The sequence below is a fragment of the Passer montanus genome, unplaced genomic scaffold (assembly GCF_014805655.1).
Source record: "Passer montanus isolate IOZ18808 unplaced genomic scaffold, ASM1480565v1 scaffold3, whole genome shotgun sequence".
NCBI lineage: Eukaryota > Metazoa > Chordata > Aves > Passeriformes > Passeridae > Passer > Passer montanus.
In genome coordinates this window covers 4149301-4167168 of record NW_024367707.1, presented here as the reverse complement: position 1 = coordinate 4167168, position 17868 = coordinate 4149301, and the positions used below count along the sequence as shown (strand labels likewise).

The following is a 17868-nucleotide window of genomic DNA, read 5'->3' as shown; positions in this document are numbered from 1 at the left end:
CTTCTAGAAAGCCATTTTAAGTGTAAGAAAATTGTCATCGTTCTGGGAGAAATGCAGCACATAAGAGCAAAAAGAGTGATACTTTTGTGTAATATTCCTACTGTGATGGAACCCAGCTGGAAATAAGGAGGATGCCTCCTTCTGCTTCACTCTTCTGATAACTGCAAATGGACAAAAGTTGCAAGTTGAGAGGATCCCTCACCAATCAGCAATGGGAGATTAACTTTATCATTAACCTTGTCTGTGCCCTCACCAATTTAATTGGCATTGGCCCAGGTCCCAGACCCGAGGCCAAGAAATACAGAGCAGAGTTTGGTCAGGTGATGCAATGAGAGTTACTTCTCTTCCCAGCCATCCTGGACTGGCTACGTGTTGTCTTGATCCCTTGGCACAAAGCACAGCGTCTTTCCATGTCTCCAGCAAGGCTTTCAGCCAGTATAAATAAGCATAACATAACCAATGTCAATAAAAAGGGTTTGCAACCCTTAAGAGTCTAACCATAATTATCAAATTCTCCTTGAAATTTTTCTTTTTAGTTCCCTTTTTAAAAAAGTATTTGTTACCCATCTCCTCACTGTGGGTAACCTCATTCTCTCCAAGCTCCAGCTGGAACCTGCATTACACTTTGCTCAGTGCCCTGTTGCAAAAAACATTCCCCATTCGCAGCACTAAATCCCCTGCACATGCTCCTAAAATATCTTCTGTGGTTCCTCATGCCTAACTAAACAATGCAAAATCCTGATTCTCTGCATACCTCCCACAGCCATCCCAGCTGCTCCTGACACCTTTGCTTTCCCCTAGGCCCTCTTCACTCATCTGAAGTTACTCATCAGGAATCCCCTCCTCCATCACTTCTCTGAGTTTTTTTCTTTCATTGGACCACTTTTGGGGAATGAGGAGAAAGAAGTTATTTTAAATAAAACCTTGACAACTTCTTCCTTTCACATTAGTTTTAAAACTTATCATCATAACAAGATTTGAGCAGATGCATAAATGCTCATTTCTGGATGTTCAAGTCATCCCAAAGCCCTCTGGCCTGGGCTGTGTGTTGACCATGACACCATGGCCTCATGCTAATCCACATGACCTGTTTGGTCTTGAGAGCTTCTGAGCATGGGTCTAGGCAGCCTTTTTGCTGGGATGTGAGAGTCAGCAAATGCTCCCCAGCAGACAAATCTGCTCTTGAGAGCAGACTGGAACCCTGTGGAGATGCTGCCTTTGAGTCACATCTTCCCCATCTCCCTTTTATACTCTGTCCCCAAAAGTAGCTACCCTGAGGCATTTGCTTTGAAAGGACATAATCATATTGGTCCCCCCTCATTATCCCTATTCCCAGCATCTGCACCTCATTGTACAGTCATCTCTTCCCATCATTCTCTCTTAATTTAGTTTGGAAACTCTCTGGAGCAATGAGACATCATTATCTATTTTGTAAAGCGCCATTCAGAGCCGTGGCAGAGTGGCACACATACGTGACAGAAATCCTCCCCTCCCATTTTGCTCCAGAAGAAATGCAGAGCGGGTTAGCACTCAGAGCTTGCTGTGCAGCACGTGCTGCCAGCTCTCCCTGCAGCACAGGAGAGAGCTCACCAGGCTTTGGTCTTCACAGAGTGCTGTGGGAGGCGTCCAGCTGCTACACTCCTGACAACCACAGTCCCACAGAACACATTTTGATGGCAGTTTCTGGAGTGCCAGAGCAATGATGCTCAGTAGCAAGGTGATTTCACCACCTGCAAAGTCAGGAGTAGGCAGGTTTCCCCGCTGGTTTGGGAACATCCACAGGGTGCTTGCAGCATTGTAATGCACTCAGTGCAGCTCAGGCACACACAGCTGAGCTCCAGTAGCACATGTCAACATTCCTCCGTATGTTCCTCCCCTACAGATAACCCCACAGTCAAAGGCAGGGCAATTCCTTGGGCCAAAGGGAAGAAGAATTTTGTGGAGGAAAATCCTATGGCTCTCTTTGGAAAGACATTTCCACTGCGGCTAACAGTGCAGCCTGATGCTGGTTACAACAGGCAGTAGAACTGACACTGCTCTGGGAAGACAGAGGAACATCCAGCAGAATTGCTGATGCATCAGTTTTCCTCTATGCCCCTGCAAAAATGCATATGTATTGTAAATGGTTGGGTTCAATGATGTCAAATGATTCTTTGAGTCTCCCTGGGGTCACCTATAGCTTACCAAAGTTAATGCGCTGGGAACTGGGCTAGATGTCACATCCTCAAACTAGTTTTCCTGAGATACCCTGGAGAACTGTGAATTGGCCACTGGATGGTTACTGAAACAATTAATAATCTCCCTTCCTTTTTAATAATGATAAAATATCTTTAATGGAGACCCAAAAAAAACCAGCACGGATGATACTGCCTGCAGCAATGACAAAAGTTCTTTACTTGTTGCTAATGATGTAGAGCACTAGGCACATCCTGACGTTCCCCCAGCACAGAGCCTGTGTTCAGATCTGTGTACAGTCATGGCAGTGAGGGGAAAGTGCTGGATTGGGAGACAACAGACCTGGGCTCTGAGCCTGACCTAATAGTGAACAGTCACCTAAACTCAGGTCCAGTCCTCTCCTATGTCTGCACTTCTGTTCACCTTTGACGGGGAAAGTGCTGGATTGGGAGACAACAGACCTGGGCTCTGAGCCTGACCTAATAGTGAATGGTCACCTAAACTCGGGTCCAGTCCTCTCCTGGAGGACTGGACCCGAGTTTAGGTGTCTGTACTTCTATTTCTATGTTCACCTTTGAAATGTTCTTTAAAATACATTCAAATTAGATTTTCTTTCTTAAACTTACATAGGACTGATAAAAGCAGTGAGGACCCACCTCTGTGGGAGTGGAACTGAGCAGTGGCACGATCATGTTACAAGCCCCAGCATTCCTAGACTGGGCTCTGTAGATGCAGCTGCACTGACCTCACAGGCAGATCACTCTTGGAGTGATTCCTGGTCTCGGGCATGAAACCCAGAAGAACCACAAGATGTTGGTTCTGACCTTGGCCATGCTCAATCAAGCCACTCACTTGCTCACCACATTACAAGTGAAACATGGAAAGAGTTTAGCATTCAAGCTGTGTGACCTAGCTGAGAGGAGACAGGAATGATGTCAAGGATTTGTGCATGAAGCGTCCATGACAAAACATTATCTTAGGTCAGATGCTACTGAAATGTGAGAGGGAGGATGTCTGTCAGCCTATCAACAGCCAAAACAGGGAGCCACTGCCGTTTTATGCAGCAATACATGTAACACCTGTCAAACAGAAACTTCCTTTTCTACGGTTTGTAAAACCACTGGCCTGGGTAGTAACTGGACTCCCATTACCAACACCTTTGGATTGGGAAGTAGCAGCCTGGGCCAGACAACAGCGCTAGGAATCAGCGTGCCCAAATATGCCAACAGCTAGAGCATCTGTGCTCGTTTCTGCTATTTAGATACAACTTGCGTTTAAAAACGAGGCCGTGCCCCCCAATCGCATCCGCTCTGTACCCACACACAGGTGGGCAGCGCGCTCACCCACACACCGCCGGGGCTGCCGGTCCGCGCTGAGGGGAGCGGCAGCGCTCCCGGGGCACGGCGCGGTGCCGGGCTCCCGGCACGGGGCACGGCCGGGACAGCCCGGGGCGGCCCCGGAGGCGATGCCGGGTGGCCGGGGACGGTGAGACGGGCAGGGACAGCCCCGCCGCCGGCACCCGCTTTCCCTAATGGGCATGTGCGGCGCTCGCACATGCCCACTCGGGCCGGGGGGCGCCGCGGAGGGCTGTGCGCGCCCGCCCCGCCTCGCCTCGCCTGCCGCGGCCGGGGGATTAGTCAGCAGTCTGCGGGCAGCCCCGCTCCCGCGCAAACTCCGCGGCGGGGGCGGGGAGCGGCGCTTGCCCCTTCCCCTTCCCGCGGCGGGGCGGCGGCGGGGCTGCCCCCCCACACACACACCCCCCCGGCGGTCCGCGCCGCCGCTCCGCGGCCAGGGGCGGCGGGTTGGGAAGTCAGGCACCGAGGGGCTGGGAAACTCCTCTCGGGCACGGCGGCGTTGCGGGAGGACGAGCGCCCGAGCCGCCCCGCGCACGCAGGCGGGCGGCGGGCGCGCACACAGCCCGCACACACACGCACACGCGCGGCGGCGGCCCCCGGNNNCCCCCCGCAGCCGCGGCCGGCGGGGAGGCGGCGCCCGGCGGGGCTGCCCCATGGTCTTGAGGGGGCCGTGGGGGAGCTGCGGGGGCCCCGGCGCGGCGCTCGCTCTCCTGCGCGCCCTCCGCACTAGGATGTTGCGGCAGGTCTTGCACAGGGGGCTGGGGACGTCCTTCTCCCGGCTCGGCCACTTCGTCGCCAGCCACCCGGTGTTCTTCGCCTCGGCACCCGTGCTCATCTCCATCCTGCTGGGCGCCAGCTTCAGCCGCTACCAGGTGGAGGAGAGCGTGGAGCACCTCCTGGCCCCCACGCACAGCCTGGCCAAGATCGAGAGGAACCTGGTGGACAGCCTCTTCCCGGTGAACCGCTCCAAGCACCGGCTCTACTCCGACCTGCAGACGCCTGGGAGGTACGGCCGGGTGATCATCACCTCCTTCCGCAAGGCCAACATGCTGGACCAGCACCACACCGATCTCATCCTCAAGGTAACCCCGGCGGGTCCCCCGGCCCCGAGCATCGCTCCCCCACCTGGCCCGGCGCTCCGCATCCCGCCCCGCTCCCCGCACCTGCCCGCCGGCACGGACCCACCCGCGCATGCCGTGCTCTGCCCGCCCGGCACGGGCGCTGCCACCGCAGCTCCCCGGTCACCTCCCTGCAACAGTTGGGACGCCAGCCCGCCGCGGGGAGCCGGCACCGCGCTCCCCGCCCGCGCCGCGGGCTCCGCGCTCTCTCTCCCTTTTTTGTTTTTCTTTGTTTTTTTCTTCTTCCCCCCCCCCCCCCATATTTTTTTTTCTCCCAGTTTGCTTTTATTTGCCTTGGGTGAGCGAGAAGGGCAGTCTGGCTTGCTTAAATAATTTTTTTTGTGTCTCTGTTGTGCTCCCGAGTTAGGGCATCTCGGGCTTTCATAAACTCAAACTTCAATAACAGTTAGGTACCAGTCTATCAGGCTGCCGAGAATGGTTTGGGGGGCTGCTGCTGTGTGTGGACTGCACTTCTGCATGGAGAGGGGTAGCGCAAAACCTTCTTCTCACTGCTCATCAAGGCAAATGACATAACTCAGCAGCTTATTTTTAGTGGGTAGTGTTTTTTTCCCCTCCACTCCCAGCCCACCACCACCGGTTTCATAGATGAAGAGAAAATCCAGCCCAGCTATAGACTGCAGGCATGGTGCAGCCTGTGCTGCTGGTTCAAGTTAGAGCGGGCAGCATCTTCCCACTTGAGCAGCACAGAGTGTGCGAGTCACAATCTGACAGGACATCTCGCTGTGCTATATATCACAACATGTCAGAAACCTGCCTTGCTTGAAGCTGGTACTCTAGTTTATGCCCCAGTAGTTTTGAACAATCCTGGAAAGAAAAACAGGGATGATAGATGCAAAAACTTGAGTGTTAAGAGGGTCAAGTTCACTCAAGAAAAAGGAAAGGAAGATTTGGAAATAAGCAGAGGTGTGGCTAGCTCAGTCCTGCACATTTTTGCTGTTGCCTTGTGGAAGCCCAAAAGATTTCAGGATTGGTTTGTTTTTCTTCCCTCTGAATGTCAAACTGTCAGCCCATATAAAAGCCAATGTTAATTCTTCTTTATTGCTTCAAGGAGTGTCTCTTCTAAAATGAGAAAACAGATGCAAACACCTATTGTAAGAGACTTCAGGGAGACCTCTCTCTTTACTAAACAATGAAATAACTGTTACAGTGAATTTATTTATGTTTTACTTCCACTGTAGGCACATACAGAACTGTGGTACAGAGCCACACAGTATTTTTTGTTTTCTTTTTGACATATTACCCAACAGTAATGAGCAAACATTTAATGAGTGTCAACTCACTAAGTACAGTAACAGCAATGTTACTGGCGAATGAGAAAACTCCAGAGAAATCATTTTCATTCCTTCATTTCCTTGCACTGTGAATTGCATTTGCATCCAATATGTGCACATTTATTCAGTCATAGGATAATAATGATAATGGATTTTTTTTCTCTGTACTGCTTTCTCTGGAGATCTGTAGTTTTATCAATAGCAGAGTGACACACAAATAAATGGTACTCAGAATCTTTCTGCAGGCAAACTTCTGCATAAAATTTATCACATCAGCAAAAGAGGTATAACTTAAAAAGTTCTGTCAGTATTTAACATGGCCTCATTATTAATAGGCAGAATTCACTAAAAAATTATTCTTTTTCTTTTAGTGAGATAAGGAATACCATTGCCATTTGATTGTTTAGATGTTGTCAGACATGTCTGATGCATTATTTCCAACTCTTTACTTATCTAGTTAATTCCAGTATGTTTTGTGTAGAATGAATTCGGTTCCTTGTCCTGGTGATGCTTCTGTCTGTGGGCAGAGGCAGGCTCAGCCTGTCCAGCCTTGTGGATAGCCCGTCCCATGGGCCACAGAACGGCAAAACAGGAGGGAGGGCTCCTAGCTCCCAGTATTGGTACATCTGTGGTGGTGCAGGCCTACATCACCTGGTGCTAACAGGGCCCACCAAGGGAAGGAGGAGGAAAAAGGTGACCATCAAGGCATTTCTGTACACATTCAGTTGCATGAAAGGGAGAAGGGAGCAAAGGCAACCCCAGCTGCAGTCCAGAGCCAACCAGCTCAAAGGACTGTGCTTGTGAATAAGTGTCCTGGGTGAAACCACAGAGTAAATCCCACTCACATTTCTGAAGCTGCCATGTAAGCACAGAACCTACACGGCAGCTCTTGCTTATCTTTCCTTTTCTGGAGGATGACCTCCCCAAGGGAGAGGTTTTGCTTTGGAATAAATGTCAGGTTGGATGCTGGCTCCTCCCACATGGCTGTTGCTGCATCTCCACCCACAAGCAGGAGGATGGGAGACACAGGAGGATGGCTGCCCCAGGCAGATGCTGGATGCTCTTGCAGCACGTCTTGTTGGTTTCCTTACCTGCCATATCCCGCTTCATCTGCCAAAGAGGGAAAAGAATGAGCTTTGAGCAGCTACAGTTTCCTTAGTCATGAATCAAAGAAAGGGGATTTTCCCTGATTAGGCAGAGGAAGAAGTCAGGCTTCTGTTACTGTTCCTTAGTAAAGGGATACAAAGTTTTGGACTCCAAGCAGTTGAAACTGAAACATAGACGGTCCTGTCAAAAGTTAATCAGTCTAACATCCAAGTGAGTTCATTATTCAATGAAATGACTCTTATGGTGACATCTCTAAAACACTCTGGTTAGCTTAGTGCAGTTCTGGTGGGCGCGTTACCCGGCTGCGCAAGCCACCACTGCCAGTGCTGCACGATGCCTTGTTGCTGGCTGGGAAGGGATCCTGGGCAGGGCTCAGCCTCGGGACTGTCTCAGCCCAGGGCCAGGCAGCGCTCCCAGAGCAGGAGCTGCTGGATTCTGCCGCTGCCAGCGCACATTGCCAGCGCCACACTGCCCCCAGCACAGCCCCAGCTCCTGCAGGACGCACACGCTGCTCCACACAGGGTCCCCCCTCCTTAGCAGAGAGGTGTGTGGCTCCCTTATGGAATAGTTTTGCTTTTGAGACGATGCCAAGTACTCTTTTTTCCCTTATTTTTGTGTAAATCTCTATCCATCGTTCTCATAGCTCCCTGTAAGTGCTTACACCATTCTAGGCCTGCCATCCCAACGTTGCATTTCCAGCTGCCATAGTCATTTGCAGAAGGGAGAAATCTGAACATATCCTCAGTCTCTGGTCTTGAATAGGTGTTCCAATAAAAAGCCTTGGTAGAATCTCAGATATGGAAGAGATGCATCCTGAGACTGAGATATCGTGGGAGGACAATAATGAAATTTTACTTGCTGCAGTACCTGCTCTATAGCTGAGCATAGGGAACTGGCATCCTGTGCTGTTGTTGTACAGGACGTTTCTTCCTCAAGATTTGTCTTCTGAGAGAGAGAGGTAGGAGGTAGAAACACCTAATTGAAGAAAGTGTGTTTTTACCCCTGTATTTCCCATGAGTGCTTAGAAAAGCAAAAATAATTGGGATACTTGGTGTGGACCATCATGCAGAGGTTCAGATGATTATATAAAGTCTTTAGAAATTCTCTAAGAAAACCTAGAATCCCACCTAAAAATAGTGTTAGAATAGGCCCCCTATCATTTCATGGTGATATTTTCACTTGCAGCGAGAGACTTGTTAGGTTAAAGTTACACAAACTCGTGGGAATACAGACCTAGACAGATTTTTGAACCTCAGAAAATATGTTCTAACTTAGACAGAATTTGAGACACCGATCCTTCCGATTCTGTTTATTTCTGTATTGTTACAGTGAGTTAACTGCACCATACCAAAGACTTTTTTAATATAAAGATTTATCTTTTTTTTTCAGAAAAATATTCTCTCTTCCTTTTCCATTACTGTGTTTATAACAATAACACAGTACTAATATTTTTTGGGCAAAAACTCCACTTAAGATGTCAAGACATAAAGATGAGAAGGGATTGAAATGTAACACGCCTTACTGAAGGGGATTGTATTTGCAGTTTCCTTCTATAAAAATCTGTAGATGACAGGGTTTTTTTTTCTTAAAGAAACCTTTACTAACTACAGATTTGTAGTGCTTATAGATTGCTTCTCTTATAAACTGGCCATTATTTGATCTAGGTAACTGACTAAGTATTTGTACACACAAATAAAGTAAAGTCAGGTATTTCTGTTTAAGGACACATTTATTTAAGAACTTCATAACTTCTGATTGCTGCAGAACGAAAACTTAAAAATCTTGCAGACCTCATAGTTGTTGGGGTTTTGTTTCCTCTCTCTGCTCTCTAATGATGCTGTTCCTGTTAACGTGTGTGTTGGCACGCTCTGTCTGCGGTCCTCACGGATTTCCTCACTTACTTTGTACATGTGAGGAAATTCGTGGAGGAAACAACCATGTTTAGAAATAACCACGTTCCCTTGTCTGTGGTATTCCCAATTGCTTTGCTGTACAAACATGGCACGCTTAAACCATTATTTCCAAAGTCAGTGGAAGTGGTTGAAAGCTGGGTCTGTTGCAATCCTGAGTAACGCAAGGTACCCTTTTTTTAGAAACTTTTGGCTACTCCTGAATGCCTGGACACAGGAAGTCAGCTGTGGATCTAGCAATGGATGTAGTAGGTCTCCACCTTCTCAGGGTAGCTTGAGCACTAAAAACACTTCTTGGGAAACAGTCAATAGAACATACAGTGCATTCTGCTGAAAACAAAATAAAGGATGAAGTCATGTCTTTAGAGCAAGGCTGTAAGATGAGGGGAAGAGTCCTAATACAAGAAAAACAAGGGTGTGAAAGCAGCAGAAGTGCAAGCCTGTTGTCATAGCAGCACAATGCTGCAGGGCTAAAATGTATCTTATGCGAAAACAGATGAGAATTAAGATACGCAGGTAAGATCCAGGCACAGCCAAGGAAGAGGGAAGGTAAATAGCACGTTGCAAGGACAGTGTGGAAGTGTGTGCAGAAACCCCCCTGAGCTCCCGGTGTCAGCAGCAGCAGCTCCTCACAGTCATTCCAGCAGGCAAGAGGGTTTGGTCTCTCCCGCAGGCACTGGTCAGCGCCTGGAGCAGAAGTCCTAAAGTTGCCTGTGCCTGGGAGGACGATCACATCCCCCTGGTGCCCACCAGCCCCCGGCCATGCTCCAGCAGCACCATTCAGGATGGAGCCCCTCCGCTCTCCCTCCTGCTTCACTCCATGGTGTGATGCTCCCCACCACCCCGCGCTGCTGCCGGCCCAGCAGCCCGTGCTCAGAATGCCCAGCATCCCGTGTGCCTTGCCTTTCCTGCCTTGGAAGGTCAAACTTTGCTTCCCCTCTGGCAAACAGAACACATGGAGGACAGGTGTTTTCAGAAGGTGGCTGGATGTGTTGTGTGTGCTGGGGGCATCGCCCCTCAGGGAGAGCACACGGGTGGGCAGGGCAGGCATCAGAGGCCAGGGACATCTGTGCCACCCTCAGGCCACCCCCAGGCAGTGTCACAAGGCTGAGGGAGAGCTGCCAGGCCTCCCCGTTGACCACATTTGTACTTCCTAAAATCTGTGACAAGGCCCTGCCTTTAAATTGGGGGTTACAGCCAGAGAACCCCCTCTTTCTTGTTGAGAGACAGAAGGAGGAGCCGAGTTGTTGACTGAGACCGTGGGTTGTGAACCTGCAGCTATTGAGGTTTCCCTGCGGCGCAGAAGGGGCTGTTCCTCAGGCTTCTGCTTGGCAAGAGCCCCCTGGGAAGCAGAATAAAGATGGAAGGGTGTTCATGGAGACATCTGAAGTGCATGGAGAAAGCCACCCGTGGTGGAACTGATGCAAGATCAGACACAGGAGCGAAGTTTTATTCTTTTTTTTTCCGTCATGAAGAATTGATCTTGTTGCTGCACACCGGGCTGCGCGGACAGGTTTCTGCTGCCCAGGTGTCCTGTCATCCAGCAGCAGTCAGCCCAAAAAACAGAGTGGGCTTCTCTCGGTGGAACAAATTCAGGCAGATTTACAAGGTGTCAGAATTAAGATGGTATTGATTAGAAAAGCTTCTCCACTTCAGATTAGAAAAGAGAAATCATATCTAGCGATTTTCTGTAGCTACCAAGAAGACAGATGGAAATGTAAATGTACGCACATCTGCCGCTTCCAGCACTAATAGTTGTCCCTCAGTTGATGGCTTGTAGTTTGAGCAATTTTTAGATTTTATTTTTCTGAAAAATGTTTGGAGAAAAGATAAATCCTTGTGTTTTGGACAGCTGAAAAAATTAGTTGCAAAAATAAATCCCGTGCATAATTAGTATCTTAGCGTCTCTTCAGGAAACCTGATTGTAGGACTGAGAAAAAGAGCCAAACTACTCATAGCGATCCTTGCTGCTTGCTCTCCAGCTGTGACTTCTAATGTTTACCCCCAGCTATTAGGATCTCTTGCCTTCCTCTGTGCTGTGTGCACACTCTTCATCCCTTGCTAGGCTGGCATGGTCAGGAGGCCACTGCCCACCACCCTCCTTGAACCCCTACCCTGGACCCTGGTCTCGCACTGACAGGGCACAGCCCTGGCCAGGGGCTCCCTTGCCCTCCCTCTCTGCACCTTCTGATGAAAATGCACTCTTCAAAGTTTAATTCTGCCTGTATCTGCAGAACCCACAGTGGGGATTTTTTGTAAATTAAGCTGGAAGCTGTGCAAGTTTTTCCCTTTCATAACCTTTTTACGTTTTGACTGAGGCCACCTCTTGACGTGAATAAAAAAGTACACTGCAAAGGTATGAAATGCCAGAGATTACTGAGATCATAGAAAAAGTGGAGAAATTTATAGCTATCCATTAAAGGCATTTTCTCCTCTTCATTTTCCTTGGCACAAGTTACCTGTAAAAATTACTAAAAGAGTAAACCAGCTTCTCATAAAAATGATGTGTATATTTAAAATTATTGTCTTCATCCTGCTTTCTAGTTTTTCAGTCTTGAACCCAAAACAGTGATAAAATTTTAAATAGTAATAGGTAATGAGTTCAGAGACTTCTCAGTCTTTCCTCCATAACCATGAGTTTAGGATTTTTTTTTCTTTTTTGATTTTTTTTTAATGAAAGCTGTGATTTAAAAAAAAAATGCAATACTTCAGGCTCCAGGACTCAGAAAAAACAGACTTGGTGAAAATGACAGCATAAATATTCTAAGAGTGGTAACACTGAAGAGCAAAGCTAATATCGGATTTGAACCATCAGATGGAGACTGCAAGACTAAATAAGTCAAATAATAGCAGCAACAACAAAGTAATACGGCTTTGCAAAGATGATGCTCCTGAGAGTAAAACACATCTGCCTGCCAGATCATTGGCAGTGCAGGAGGACATCCATATATCTAGCTAGTTTTGTCTCATTGGCCATTCATTGACTGTATGTCAAGTACAAAGTATAGTCGAGTCCTTACAGTGAGTTATGTCCTCTATAAATACCACATATCACTGCTCAGCAGCAAAACCAAACATATTTTTGAGGTATATATGATAAGCAGGAGGTAGTTTACACATCCTTATGATTTAAAATGGTGTCTGTGACTGACCCAGCTTCCAAGAGAGTCAGGATGTGTTTTCATGAGCTGGGCATGGGAGCTTGTTAAAGACTGAATGGTCCCATTGCATTTTGCTGTGGCTGTCACTGTGGAGTTTCCCTGGGAGCAAAGCTGTGCCACCAGCAAGGTGAGATCCAAGTGGGACACTGGTGGTTAGGTCCTCATCCCCTTTGCCCATAGATTTGATTGGGGTAGGAAATTATGTAATGTGAGCTTAAAGGATTTCTGGGATTGGACCATTTTGCAGATGAATCAGCAGATTCTAACCCATCCCTGCTGGGAAGGGATCTGTTTCCCTCACAGGGAGGCTGCAGACTTCTTTGTTACCTGATTAAATTAACAAAATTCTGGCAATACCTTCTCACTTTCGAATTAAAGGATTTTTCGACAAAGCACTTTTTTCTCACTCCTTCTTGTAGCTTCCTGCATCTTTTGCAGGGACTTAAGAATAAAAACAAGCTTTCCTTTCTGTCCTGACCATACATCTCCAAGTACAACCCTTTTGCCTTCAGGCTCAGCTTTGATGGCACTGCTGAAAGTTGTGTACAGTGGAGAGCTGGCTCATAGAGCCCAGCGTGGGGCTTGGCCATCCCAGGGCACCCAAACTGAGGGGCTCTGGTTCCCAGCACCTGTCTTCCTGTGCTGGTGGCAGAGATAGGAGAACCAGCAAAAATAAAACAGTTTGAAGAACTTCCAGCCATGGCTCTGTGAGGCCCTGGTGCAAATGCCATAGCCCAGGATAAGTGGAAGGATTTTTGCTTCCTGGCATCCCCTCCTGGGCCCATGGACAGAACCAGCTGGCAGGGAAGTGCAATTTCACCACTTCTCATCTGTCAGCTGTGCCACAGGTTTAAACATGGCTTGGTGGGGAGGTGTGAGACCAGTACAGCCCTCACCTGGAGATATTTGCTGAAAGGGATTTGTCTCCGTGTTGAAGCCATCATTCCTCTCTGTCTAAAATAAATAACCAAGTGAGCATGGGACTTAAAGTAAGCAAAGACCAAGACCAAGATGTTAGCAAATGGAAATTACTAAAGACTTAAGGAAAACACTGTTCTAGAAATCTCTAAGGTGGTGCAGGACACATAAATACCATTTTCGGAAGGGAGAGGGGAAGTCCAAGAAATGATCACTGTTTAAATAATGGCAGAAGGAAGAAGTGGATGTTATTATTTCATGTCTGAACACTTTCAGGGACCATGTGCCACTGTGGTGAGGGAGCTTAGGTGGTGCTGTGCAGTTCTCATGCTGCAGTGCTCTGGCATCTCAGCAGTGAGCTGCTTTTTGGTTCCTTGCACTGTTAGCTAGCTAAAAAAGCTGGGAGTGATGAGCAAGCAATGCGTGTCTCCCTTCAAGAAGAAGCATTTATTCAGATTTTGTTATTCCTTTAAATTTCCCTTTCTTCTAATAGGATGAGTAAGGATAAGAACAGCTGGATAAATGAGGATCTGGTAGTCAGTCATTTGTCCCAGGACTAGGTGCCAGGTTTATTCAATGGTTACTTGCTATTAGAATCCTCTGCACTGAGGAGTGCAATATGCATTATTCATTAGCATATTGCTAATGTTGTCCCCATCACACAACAGCCTTTACCATCAGACTAAAGTTTCCTGGGGAACCTCCTGGTGTACCATAGGCAAGCCAAATTGCAGACTGTGCAATCCTTTGAACTCACAGGATGTGCCCTTGTAAGCTCTTGGAGCTTCTGTTTTCTGTGGAAGTCAGTCACTCATGGTTATGACTGTGGGCTCTGGATGGGTGGAAAAATCTGTGTGGCCACAGCTGAATTCCCAGCATGGCAGCAGAAAGGAGAGTGCCCTGGGACTGCAGCTCTCACCAGGGAGGAGGCAGCATCCTGTGGCTCACAGGTTGCCACAGGCAAGCAAAGGGAGAAAGGAGAGAGAGCCTGCAGCCATGCTGCAGCACACCCCTGCCCTGCACTGAGGCAGCAGAGGGCTGAAAAAACTGCAGATAAAGTGTTGTGTTTGTCTTGAGAAGGAAAGTCTGGGTCAGAATTCCTGGTGCTGAACCCTTGAGCATGCTGGTGCAGTTCTCAGCATACTTTGTTGGGATGGAGGGAATGGCAATCTTTCCTCTTCTTTGGCTGTTTGCCTCCAATTTGAGACCAAACATTGTGGCCACTGGCAAAGCTCATAGCTGCTCTAAACTGCACAAGCTTGCAGCCAGCTCTGGGGCTGCTCAGCTGCCAGGATGTGCCAGGACACAGAGCTGTCTGCCTGCTTCCCTCTCTTCCCCAAAGCCCCATTGCTGCGAGGTGGGATGGGCAGGTCCTCTCCACGCAGCGCTTGGTCCAGCCCAGCACCAGGCCACTGCTGCAGAACAAGCTCCTCAGCCTGAAATTATCATTTCCAAGAGGAAAGGAGTATTGTAGGTATGACATTTAGCTTCTAGCCCTTCACTAAAGATGAAGTAGTAGCTGTAATAGATAAGGTTATTTTATAACCTAAATATTAAAACAAAGTGCTTCAGATGTGGAAGGAAGCAAATGCTGCAGTGAGGCAGGGTGGGTAAATAGCAACACACACTGTTTGATAAAAGTTGCATGTCAGTTTAGTTTCTTCTGCATTGTGTCACTCCATAGATCCTCTCTGAAGCAGTTGTATTGTGAATCTAATAAAGGCAGGAAATTCTTTCTATTCCTCCTGGTTTCCCTCAGCTGGGCTTCTTTATGTGACGTCTTATTTTATAGCTGTTGTCAATGAAAACCATTCAGTAGCTCCCATTGCAAAAAAATTAAAATCAGATATCTGTCTTTGATCTGGTAAATCAGGGCATTTTCCCCAAACTGTGGTCACGTACAATAGAATTTGTACCCCAAAACAGCAGAACTTTGCAAGTCCAATCTGAAAAACATAGGAAGTATTCCCCGTAGAGGTTAATTTCTTTGCCATGTCCCTGCAAATACTTTATTTCATTTTGTTTTATAAGAAAGTTGTGCAAAAGACCCTAATCTGTTGCACAGACAGTTACATTTTTTTCTCCCACCACAATGGAAAATTTTGCTTCTCACCATGGCCAGGTATCATGTTCTCACAGTACTGTGACAAGATTTGTTAGTTCAGTTCATTTCTCAAACTTATCTTCCTAACATAAGTATTGAACTGTTGTTTCTGAAAAAATTAAAACTACTCAAAGGTGGAAAAACACACCCCCAAGCTGCTAGAGAAACAAGATGAGAATATAGGAATGTTGTAACCTTTGTCTATATGATGTCACATTGTCCTGAGGAATGGAGACAACATAACTAAATTTATACACATCACAGAGTGTGCAATGTAATCACAAAACAATCAGATTGATAGTACCATATAAATTAGGTACCATATAAATTAGGAGGGGGAAGGGTGGCTGGGTGGGGTGCCGCAAATAAGTCTCAAATACCACACAAAAGTCTCTATAACTGTTTAGTTGCAACAGATACAGGAGGTTAGCCAGGATTATTAGACATTTTTCCATTGCCCCCAGAAGAGTGTATAAGCTCTACTGCTCTCCTGTACACTATCTTCTATTTTTTAAAGGGTTTATCTTCAGACAGAGTGATACACAGAAGCAAATTCAATATTTTATTTTTGAAAACATTGTAACCGTAGCATATTTGGGCCATTCTTTTGCCATATTTTGAATTTCTGGTTTCTTCTATGTTGACTAAAATAGATTCAGAAAACGTTGCAAGAGTTTTCTATACTTTTCAAGAAGAGATGTTATTTTTTTCTGCCTTTCTGATGCTCAAAAATAACTGAATCGTTTTGGGATCAGAGCTCAGGCATGGCAAATTTCAGAAGGATGAGAAACAAAAGGGAAGGTCCACTAAGAGCTGCTGGACCCAAAAATAACCTACAAACCCTAAAGTTAGGGGACCTCACTAATTAACAGAACCTCTCAGAGAGAGCAAATGAAAACCAGTGTCTGTCTGTGCCATTGCTTCCTGCTCTCAGACTGCTGAGGATTTGATGGGGGTAAAAGGGAGGAGAAAAGAGGACAAATTACTTATTGCCAGACCTCTTTTCCCTGCTGTGCCAATGGTCTCTATTCGTAGGACATGCAGCTGTGGCCTGTGCTGGTCCCTGCACTGCCAGCGCATCCTGCACAGCTGGCACACCTGGTCACGGTGCTCTTCTGCCTTCTGCACTTCGAGCTGATCTCTTGAGAGGGTAATTGGGCAATCCTGAGCACAACAGTGTCCCTGGACGTGGCTGGGCTTTAGCTGGACCTGTTGAGTTTACTTATTTAGAGAGGCCAAACAGCAGCTGCACGTGGCACATACACACGTCACGTTATGCCAGAGTTACCAGCAAAGGACACAGGGGAATAATACTGCTGATTTAATGCATGTTTCCTATTTTTTTCTTTTTTTTGCAATGAGTGTGCTGTTAATACTGCAGTCACCAGAACTTTTGTTGGTGTTGCTTAGGTGAAATAGAAAAGGGACGGCGGTGAGGAGCTGCTGTCGTTCTGGCTGCTGCTGTGCGAGATGAACTGATGAATAACGTGTGTGATTTCTCTTTCCCTTGTAGTTGCACTCTGCAGTGACCAGGATCCAAGTTCAAAGACCTGGTTTCAATTACACGTTTGCCCATATATGTATCCTGAACAATGACAAGACATGCATAGTGGACGACATAGTGCATGTACTGGAGGAATTAAAGGCTGCTCGTTCTTCTAATCGAACTAATTTTGCAATCACTTATCCGATTACTCACTTAAAGGATGGCAGGGAAGTGTACAATGGGCATCAGCTCGGTGGGGTTACTGTGCACAGCAAGGACCGGGTGAAGTCTGCAGAAGCCATTCAGCTCACCTACTACTTGCAGGCAATCAACTCCTTGAATGACATGGTGGCAGAGAAGTGGGAGTCCATTTTTTGTGACACTGTTGAACTTTTCCAGAAATCCAACAGGAAAGTCAAAATGTATCCTTTCACTTCCTCTTCGCTGAAGGAGGATTTCCAGAAGACGAGCAGGGTGTCAGAACGCTACCTGATCACAAGCTTGGTCCTTGTGGTCACCTTGGCCATTCTCTGCTGCTCCATGCAGGATTGTGTCCGCAGCAAACCCTGGCTTGGCCTGCTGGGATTGCTGACAGTGACCCTTGCCACCCTGACTGCTGCTGGGATCATCAATCTCACTGGTGGGAAATACAATTCCACCTTCCTGGGAATCCCCTTCGTCATGTTAGGTAACTATCTCCTCTCTCTCTTTTGTGTGTTTGTGCCTTCCTGACGCATTTCCCAGCAAGCAGACAAGCATCACTGCATGGTTCCTGTTTTCTCATTCCTGCAGCACTGCCCCATGCCAAATGCACACTGCCTCTTTTCCTAAACTGTTTTTACGGTGCCTGGATGTTAAAATCATGCGTGGGGCTCCAGTATGGCATAGCACAATGCTGTGGGATGTGGGGCCTGTGCAGCAGCAAGGAACAAAGATGTGCAAATGCTGTGCGTTTTGCAGAGAGGGAGCCCAGCTGCTGCTTCTCTGTGGATGTTTGATTCTGGCTTTGGAGGGAGACCTTTGCAGTGGTCCCTATACAACACTGACAGCATCAGCTGTGCTGGCAAATCAAAGGGCTGCCCATGTTGGGCATTTAGGGAGTGCTGGCTCCTCTGGAGACCAGAGCGATGCTGTCCTGGCTTATCCTGTGGGATAAGAGCGGTGGTTGTTCTGGGTTGCACTTCTCCAGAAGTCCCTATGTTGGCTGAGGAAGCACAGGGAGAGTTTCACAGCCCTGGGGGA

General features: G+C 47.5%; 1 protein-coding gene across 1 annotated transcript in view; it reads left to right on the top strand.

Moving 5' to 3' along the window:
* Window positions 1-3776: 3776 nt before the first annotated feature.
* Window positions 3777-17868, top strand: part of PTCHD1 (patched domain containing 1) — a 34337-nt gene continuing 20245 nt past the window's right edge. The window contains exons 1-2 of the mRNA XM_039714397.1: window positions 3777-4612; window positions 16654-17314. Coding sequence (XP_039570331.1) covers window positions 4184-4612; window positions 16654-17314 — 1090 coding nt within the window. The 5' untranslated portion in view covers window positions 3777-4183. The remainder of the gene's footprint in view (window positions 4613-16653; window positions 17315-17868) is intronic.